The 10,078-nt window shown below is 33.3% G+C and overlaps 1 protein-coding gene across 2 annotated transcripts in view; it reads right to left on the bottom strand.

Moving 5' to 3' along the window:
• Positions 1–2,473: 2,473 nt before the first annotated feature.
• The window catches only part of usp2b (ubiquitin specific peptidase 2b), a 60,949-nt gene continuing 53,344 nt past the window's right edge, over positions 2,474–10,078 (bottom strand). For both annotated transcript variants that reach the window (XM_051893811.1, XM_051893812.1), the window contains 11 exons: positions 9,987–10,037; positions 9,450–9,573; positions 9,213–9,324; positions 8,958–9,068; positions 7,858–7,922; positions 7,662–7,765; positions 7,466–7,543; positions 5,926–6,004; positions 5,677–5,784; positions 5,420–5,540; positions 2,474–4,151 (listed from right to left, as the gene is read on the bottom strand). In XM_051893811.1, coding sequence (XP_051749771.1) covers positions 4,067–4,151; positions 5,420–5,540; positions 5,677–5,784; positions 5,926–6,004; positions 7,466–7,543; positions 7,662–7,765; positions 7,858–7,922; positions 8,958–9,068; positions 9,213–9,324; positions 9,450–9,573; positions 9,987–10,037 — 1,038 coding nt within the window. In that variant the 3' untranslated portion in view covers positions 2,474–4,066. The remainder of the gene's footprint in view (positions 4,152–5,419; positions 5,541–5,676; positions 5,785–5,925; positions 6,005–7,465; positions 7,544–7,661; positions 7,766–7,857; positions 7,923–8,957; positions 9,069–9,212; positions 9,325–9,449; positions 9,574–9,986; positions 10,038–10,078) is intronic.

Below are 10,078 nucleotides of genomic sequence, written 5' to 3' on the forward strand. Positions count from 1 at the left end.
CAGTACAGGATTTTGAGGTATTCTTTTGTGTATATATTTCAATAAACAAGTATTAATTGCCTCTACATCAGCGTTTCCCAACCCTTTTTCAGTTACGGCACCCTTTGAAAATTTTCAATTATTTGTGGCACCCTACACTAGTGTTATCACGATATTTTGATTGCAATAGCACAAGATATTTTGATTTTAAACTCAATAAAATAAGTATAAATAAACAAATTACTAAGGACAGCACAAATAAATACAACAGAATATAGATGCAAATAAAATAAAATGCTTAAAGGTATAAGTGTAGGGCTTTTCAGGTAAGAAATACTACAGAAACTGAATAAAGTAATCAAGTAAAATAACACTGGATAGTCTTCATTGTAAAAATTAAAAGGTTAGTTTGCCCAGAAATGAAATTTCTGTCATTAAGCACTCACCCTCATGTCATCCCAAACCCGTAAGACCTTCACTCATCTTCGGAACACAAATTAATACATTTTTGATGAAATCCGAGGGTTTCTGAACCATACATAGGCAGCACTGTCATTGCACCTTTTGAGGTCCAGAAAGGACATTATTAAAGACATTGTTAAAATAGTCCATGTGACTACAATGGTTCAACCTTAATGTTATAAAGGGACAGGAATATTTTTTTGTGCGCAAAAACAAAACAAAAATGATGAAATAAAAATACATCCGAACGCCGGCTCGGTATTGGCTGACACTGAACATGTGAGCAGCACGACGCATGGGTAAGACGCAGGAGCTGGCCAATAATGAGTCGGTGCTCTGACGTAGAACACGGAAGCACTGCACTGTGTTCACTACAATCCTGCACCAAAATTCAGACCATCCTTTCTTATTATTTGCATTTTTCTGTCCATTTTTGTGTATTCATTGTTATTATTAGAGACATCAGAGATTGGTGGTATATGTTAAATGCTTTATACACATTTTAGCAATTTAAAAATGATTCTTATACAGCACCCCTGCTCTGACCAGATGGCACCCCAGTTGGGAATCTCTGCTCTACATTCCATTCCATAGACATAATAATTTTTATACTGTAGAAACTGTATATTCTATATTGCCTAACACTAAACCTACCCATCACAGAGAGCTTACTAAATTTTTTAGATTTTCAAAAAACATCACTTATTATGAGGCTGTTTTCCTCATGGGGACCACAAAATGTTCCACCAAGGACAAGGATTTTGGATATTGCCATCCTTGTGGTGACATTTTGTCCCTATAACATTTACCTGAACCACGCACACACACACACACACACACACACACACACACACACACACACACACACACACACTACTAAGACTTGAGTTTCTCCACTTACAGGTCATTGTGGCCAGGAGCATTTGTGTGTGTGTGTGTGTCTGTGTGTGTGTGTGTGTGTAAATGATAGAGTAAGGACTAATGTCACCCTCTAGTGACCTTACACTGGTATAGTGCATGGAAGTGAGCTAATTTATTTGATTCTGTTTGTTCTGGGTCATTTAACATAAATAATAATTTAATACAGAAGCAAAATAAAAATAAATAAATAAATAAATGAAAAATACAAAAAAATAAATAAATAAAATAAATAATAGTAATAATAAAATGAATATAATTTGATTAAATTAAAAGTTATTTAAATTTAAAAAAAAAAATACACTGCTGTTCAAAAGTTTGGGGATGGTAAACTTTTTAAAATGTTTTTTAAAAGAAGTCTCTAATGCGAATCAAGGCATTTATTTGATCAAAAATATAGGAAATACAGCAATACTGTGAAATATTATTACAATTTAAAATAAAAACAATTTCTATTTTAATATATTTTAAAATGTAATTTATTCCTGTGATGGTAAAGCTGAATTTTTAGCAGCCATTACTCCAGTCTCCTGTCACATGATCCTTCAGAAATCATTCTAATATGTTGGTTTGGTGCTCAAGAAGCATTTCTCATAATTAATATCAATGTTGATTATATTGTAATATTTTGTGGAAACCGTGATGCATTTCCAGGATTCTTTGATGAAAAGAAAGTTCAAAAGAAAAGCATTTAATTGAGATAGAAATCTTTTGTAAGATTATGTCATTGTGCTGTCACTTTCAATCAATGTATTGCGTCTCTGCTGAAAAAAAAAAAAAAAAGGCCATTACAAGAATTTGTATTGCCTGAATATATTATATATACATACAAATAAGGTCAAAAAGTGCTCAGTGGTCCAAGTAAGCAACAAATAATGTTTGGTGTATATGTATATAAAAACAATAAAATATCAGCAAATTTACTTTTAGTTGATTATTCAAAACTGTATAATGATTCTAAGTCTTATTTTGCTGTACACTAGTCACAGTTTCACTAGTCAAATATTTCCATAAACAATAACAGTTTCTTCCAATAAGGGGGTGACACAACTTACCCTGGGGCACTACAATTCATGATCACTATACACATATTCAAATGAAGTAATGCAGACAATTCACGATTACTCATGTAGACATTTTATTCATATTTCTTTTAAAAAGCCAAGAGCTCTTGATATGCAGTACACTACAGTCACATTTCAGACACAATATTACCACTCATTTAAAATCTCTCGGTAGAAAAAAAACATTGTCTGGTTCAAGCACAATGATAAGCTACATTCACAACATTCACTTCATAAATAGAGAAATAATACATAAAGGCGCACACATACACACATATACACAAACATACGCCCTCCTGGTGGCTTTTTGTTTAATGAAGACTCATTCCCAAATTAAAATGGATATTGTAGTCCCTGACAGAATGAGAAAAACATATTAAGGCCTCTTTCAGATTTGGCATTGCCCCTGCAGGAAAACATTGAGTCGGAAAATGCCTAAAGAGGGAATACTTTGTATTCTTCTGGAGATGGATTTCCATGGACCCTTTTCACATTTCCGGGGTTCTCAGAAGCAGAAGTCATCATAGTTGGGTAAACTTCTATAGTGGTGAACATAAAAGTACAGTATATATATTTTTTGCATTCCCATTTGCTCCAATAGCAAAAGAAAAAAACATGATAGCATTTCTATGACTTCCCAAAAGAAACTTGCAGCGGTGTTAACTAGTTTTCTGTAATTCAATGCTAAGGTAATATAGCACATTGTATAGTGATATATGTACATTAATTAAAAAAAAAAAAAATATATATATATATATATATATATGGAAACTGTGGGTCCAGTTTTTATTTTCGGTTTTACATCTCCCAGCCACCAGGGGGCAGTCATACAATCTTCTCTGTAATGGTGAGGGTTTTTGGAAAAGGGCACAGTCATGCATTAGTGTAAAACTAAGCCCTTCTAATGTGCATATTCTGTTGAAAATAAGCAGATCAAGCAAAGCAGAGACATAGCTTGAAGGAACATATCTGTTTGAAATAGTAAACGATCCACTGAACAATCCAAGCATCATTTACACTGTTGACCTATATGGTCCCTTAGCAAGATGACCTCTTGTTTAAATTAGTAGTAATTAGTTTGAAATTAAGTAAAACATTGAACTCATGTTAATAAATTAAATAAAGGATGGAGATCGTTTGAGTCGTAGTGACTGCTTGTAGACCCGTACGGCTCCAGTTACACAGTGCATAGAGTCCTACATTATCAGTCTGGAGACTGACAAGTACACACACACACACACACACACACACACACACACACACACACACACACACACACACACACACACACACACACAGTCCTACTCATTCAAGAGAGGTAGTAGTTCATGTTTCTCTGTCTGTCTTTGTCCGTTTCAGTTTGTTAAATCCATCCACAGACTAGCAGCCTCTTTCAAGCGGAGTGATGGATGGAGGAGCCCTTACGGTGAAGCTTAATCTGGGCTTAGACCAAACACTCATCCCAGGCTTCAATCCACTTCACAAGCCACGATCATAATTTAATTCCAGTTTGTGTTTGGCCTTGGTTAATAGGCCTGGGATAAAGTCCCATGGTCCTTCAAGCATGTAGACCCTGACCAATATGTAGTTCAACAGCAGCAAAAGGGTTCATTTTATCCAAGGCTTGTCTGTTTCAGGCTTAATCACATGCGTGAAGAGGTCGCCGATTCATAGAACAGCACATATGCATCGCTGCTGCGCACCTGGCTGGATGACATGGGGCTCACCCTGAAATAGAGACAATTTATTTTAAATGTTTTTTAAGTTATTTTAAATTGTAACAATATTTTACAATATTACTGTTTTCAGTGTATTTTTTAAATCAAATATATGTTAATAACAAAATATATGTTAAACAAATTATAATATAAAATAATATAATATAATATAAAGACTTGTAAATGTCCAAATACTTTTTGTAGCCACTACACATATTAATTACATTATAGCCTACAATGCTGTAAACTACAGATCTATGTTAGGTAAATAAATAAGACTAAAACAGTAATGCACATGCTTAGTTGGTTCATTCCTACAGTTTGGTGGATTTTTTAACTGAGAAAGTTTGTTGAAAACATTTTTACAATTAAAACTTTATACTAATAAAGAACATTACTAGCTAGGAAAGAACAACATGCTAGCAGAAGATTAAGATTTAGGAAGAATTTTAATAGATATAAAAAATCTATTTAAAATATTTCTATAAAATAGAAAATAAGCATGTTTTATGCTATTAGATATGTCACCTTTAAATGAGGAAAAGAGATAAAAGTTTATTACTGATTCTTAATTTGATCTTGGAGTTGCTTTCCCTCCAAAAATTGCATTACTTCTAGCAAGTCATGCGATTTAAGACATACACTTAAGATTTTAAAAGGCAAATAGGGTGGACTGGAGTTTGAGGGACATAAACTAATGTAATGGTATTACACATTAAAAAAATATGCTTCACAATAAATTGTATTTTATGTCAAAGAGAATAAGTAAATGTATTTACTAATACTTAAAATGGCTAATTGAGAAATATATATGTAAAGTGAAGTTGAGAAAACATGATTGGGGACAATGGGAATTTGTCTGGCCGGTGCTTCAAAAAGTTGTTTTGTAAAGACAGTATTCTTAGGTGTTTATCATTATGAAATTGTGTTAATTGGGGTACATCTATGTATGGAAGACCATGTGGCATTAAAGTTGAATAACATTTTATGTATAATATGAAGTATAGATGAAATGAACTAATTTAATAATTGATAATCTTTACAACAGAACGGAATCAACAATGAACAGACTTCAGCCGAACAACAGCCAAAATGCATAATTTTCCTGTTATCAATGTAAAGCTGCTTTTGAAATCTGTATTGAATAAAGTGCTACATAAATAAATATGACTTGACTTTTTTTTTTACATAAAATCCACCAAACTGTAGGAATGACTCCATTATAATCTGACTGCACAAACCTCTTTTTTTTTTAGACATTTTGTCATGTCTAATTACCTGGAGTCATTGTACGTGTACCATTCTCCTGTACAGGGACTGCGGCAATATGCTGTATAATGGCCACCCAAAGATGTACCAGTGTGATTGGAAACAGCATACAGATTATATACTGCATTTACTGTGAGTAGAGAATAGTAAAGAGAAAAGAGAAACAACAACAATTAAACACAATTATCCTGGAGCTACAGTAAAAACCGTATTGCTCAAACAACTGTATTGAATACAGATGTAATAAATGATGAAGCAGAACTCACCACTGTTATCAGAGGCAAATTCCCTGAGGTCCAGCTCTTTGAGGGGGAAGTTTACAAAGGTGGAGAGTTTGCTGGTTCTCACTCGACACTCAGAGAAACGCTTCAGATCTGAGATAGTTAAGAGTCAAGGGCAAACAAATACATGCCACTTTTTATCCAATCCATAACTTAATGATATTTAATTCATCAATACACAACAGTAATAAAAAATGCAATTCTTTGTATTATGGTTTTGTTTAAAAAGGATACGAAGCACCAGGATTTTAGGAAATTTCTGAATGGTAAATTTTTTCGTGCATTTCCGCCTGGTTTTACATCTGTGGCATGTCTGCATGAAAAAAAGAGAGGTGGTTAGGTTATGTCTAAATATTATATATATATATATATATATATATATATACTACATTACTTCACTAACTACATCTACATTAATTAACATGAACTAACAATGAAAAAATACATTTATTAATCTCAGTTAATGTTAATTTCAACTTTTACAAATACATTATTAAAATTAAAAGTGATCCGTTAATATTACTTAATAGACCGAGTTAACATTAACTAATAATAAACATTTATATTTTTATTAACTAATGTTAACAAAGATTTAGAAATACTGGAACAAATGTGTTGCTCATTGTTAGTTAATGCATTAAATGGATAATTCACCCAAAAATGAACATTTTGTCATCATTTACTCACTCTCATGTTGTTTGAAACCTGTATGAGTTTCTATCTTTTGTTGAACACAAAAGAAGATATTTTTAAAGAAGGTTGTCAACTGTTTGATTACATTCTTTAAAATATCTTCTTTTATGTTCAACAGAAGAAAGAAACTCGTGCAGGTTTGGAACAACATGAGGTGAGTAAATGATAACAAAATTTTCTATCCCTTTTACTGGGAGCTTATTGTAAAGTTTTACCATATGGGACCCAGAAAAAAAAGTTTTTGAATTTAATATTTTGTTTCACATCATTACATTGTTTAGAGCATAAGAAAAAAATGGAAAAATAACATTTTTGAAAAATTATATTTTATTCATATTTTATGCTATGTCCTCTGTAGTGGACACCTGGACTAAGTTAAATAAATAAATTACATGTATAGGCAAAAACAATGGAATTTATTTTTATTCACCAATCAATTTTTAGGTTTCAGGATTTTTTTTAAACTACATTTTGTTTAAAGATAATTCTCAACTATGTTATGAAAGATAGAACGGAATGAATCGATATACCATTTTACTTTATGCAATATGTGGGTAAAATGGCCATACATGGGTTTTCCCATTCAATACAATGCATCTATACACTATCTAATTTGCATATTAATGTGTTCTTGGAGCAACATGTAATGAAAAAAGAAGTGTAATAATGGGAGTAAAAATTGGCAACATTTTCATAATAATATCTAATAATTAGTAGGAATAATGATATATAATTTATTTCGTTATTCACTTCTTGTGTCTCCAAAATGCCTGATAATCATGATTTAAGTCCTGTTGTCCTCTACAGAGGTCATGTATGAAATCAATGCCCTGTTTTGTAACAGAAAGTCATATTTTGATTAGAAACCCCATAACATTTTCCTGAGATGTTGATTTATAACAAACAAAAAAAAAAAAAACTTTAAACAAAGAGAGGTTATTATGTAAAATAAATAAGAAATATAACTCATCAAATAAGTAAATGTATAACTTTGATCACTTAAACTCCTTAGTACAGACAGTCAGATTTTCTTGCTACCATACAATGAAAACTGTCTTAAATTAGTAAAATGTACACTTACTGGTCTCTCATTCCCATCTAGCACATCCTCCTTTGTGAAAAGTCGGAGGCAATCGATCAAACTCACTTCTCCTGAAGTCTGAAAAATGAAATGAAAAAACAAAAAACAAAAAAAACAACAACAACATGAAACACACACATAAACATGCAGCCATGTCAATAAGCTTGTATTTGAGTGTGTCAGTCTTTATATTAACCTTAGTGATAGGCAAGGATAGATCCCAGAACGGATCAAACACAGTTGAGCAGAAGCCACACTCGCTGCATGTCAATGAGCTTTTCAGCTGACCAACAAACAGATCTGTGAAAAAGAAAAAAAGAACTTTATAACCAGAGCAGGGAACACACACACAGCAAGACTGTAGCCGGTGTTAATATAGCAGGTCAACTCACCGACTACTTTGCTGTCCTCACTCTCCAGGTACTTGTTCCACATTCTCTTGCCTTTCTCGTCATCCCTGTAGATAAAACACATTTAATTTAAGACCCCAGACAGACTGCTCACTATCACTCTCAGATTGCAACAGTTAAACCACACACCACAGGTGATTCATCTGTTAGATCAATCACCACATCATATTACATCATATTCCAGCACAAAACTGTAATAAAGCAGTATTATTATGTTCCCAGGGGCCAATCCTGTCTAAATCTGTTTAGAAATACATTATTAGCTTTCCTGAGGCCATGGCTAAAATTTCAGTGCAGAGATTATTCTGTTGCGGACTCTAAACCAAAACCTAATGAGCTCCCTCGACCCCCATACAGAAACATTCTACGTAAGCATCAACTTCATGCTCCACACAAATAGCGCTCTGCAAGTCTCTTATGCTCACCAAGGCTGGATTTATATGATCAAAATACAGGAAAAATGGTTATATTGTGAAATATTATTACAATTTAAAATTATTTTCTATTAAGAAACACAATATCCTTCAGAAATCATTCTTATATACTGATTTGGTGGTTAAGAAACATTTCTTATTAAGATCAATGGTGAAAACAGTTGTGCTGCTTAATTAAACCGTGATACATTTTTTTTCCTGGATTTTCTGAATAGAAATAGATAAATAGATGAATAGAAAGCTCAAATGAACAGCATTTCTTTGAAATACTATTCTTTTGTAACATTATAAATGCCTTTACTGGAATTGAATGCATCCTTGCTGAATGAAAGTATTATTTTCTTTATAAAAAATCCTACTAAAAAATCTTGCTCACTTTTTTCACCGAGCTTACATTGCACAGTGCATTCTGGGATTGCCTTCACAGTGAACAATACATGGAATGCTGTCATAGAATTTGTCTAAATTGAGGTCTTATAAGTTGGATAATTTTAAAACTTAATTTTGACACATTGCTAATTTTGAAAGAACAAACATTGATATTGTTGAAACAACAAACTTGATGGGAGGGTGCCCATGATGCCTCATAATGTTACACTATGTGGAGACAGCTCAGTAGGTTTTTAGAAAGCAGGTGTTTCTACGTACGAGAGGTGATCAAAGTCCTCCATGGATGCTCTTGGTTTCACTATCACTCTGTTTACTTCATTATGGAGTCCATCCAGGAGAAACCGCAAGAACTCCTGAGCATCCTGCTGACTACAGGACAGAAAACAGAAGGGAAAGAAAGCATATTTTAAGAGGGAGTTTCAGCTGGTTCAAAACTACATAAAGAAAATAAATAAATAAAGGAAAATATGAGGTTAGCATGATACAAAATATTTTACTCTAGCTGTAACTTACTTGTAACCAACGAATCGAGGGGCATATTTCTGGATCTGCATTTTGAAGTCAGAAGGGCTGATGGCCTCACTGCTAGCTGATGTCCAAAGAGTCTGAGTGAGCTTGGCAAACTCTGAAAACAGGAACACACACATACTGTATGCAGGCATATGACTAAGACACAGGACCCAAAGGCTGCCTGATATGCATGATAAAAACTAATGCTCTACTATATGAACTGGTAAATGTATCACTTACCCTCCATCAGAGCAGCTTTGGCCCTGCAGTTGTTGTTGAGGTCAGTGCGGTGCGAGTTACGCAGACAGTAGTCCCTCAGGTCATGAGTGTTGCTTAGACATTGCAGAATGGAGTTCATGAAACACTGCAGAGACACATACAACAAAAGGAGAATTAGATGGCTACTCTGCATACATAGTCTGCATTCCTCTGAAATATTTAAAGTCATAACAAAACAGAAGTAGCGACAGATTTTTTTTTTCCATTTCTGACATACATCCATGTGTAACGGATTATAGAAAAAGATTAAAAATTAAGAAGTCAAAATTTTTTAATGAAACATACATGGATGAAGTGAATTTTCATTTCATGTCAACTTTAAAGGAACAGTGCACACAAAAACATGCACATATTCAGTTCTTCAAAACATCTTTTATGTTCTACAGATGGAAGTCTTTCGAGTTTGCATTGGCATGAAGGTGAGTAAATATCGACATATTTTTTATTTTTGCACAAACGATAAATGGAACCATAGATGCATTAATGAGAAATACTTACAGTATTTCCTAGATTCCTGAGGCCCACCAGACCCTGAGCATTCTTTGAGTTCTACAAGAGAAAAACAGCAAAAAGGAAAGAAAAAGATCAAA

The sequence above is a fragment of the Ctenopharyngodon idella genome, chromosome 5 (assembly GCF_019924925.1).
Source record: "Ctenopharyngodon idella isolate HZGC_01 chromosome 5, HZGC01, whole genome shotgun sequence".
Classification (NCBI taxonomy): domain Eukaryota; kingdom Metazoa; phylum Chordata; class Actinopteri; order Cypriniformes; family Xenocyprididae; genus Ctenopharyngodon; species Ctenopharyngodon idella.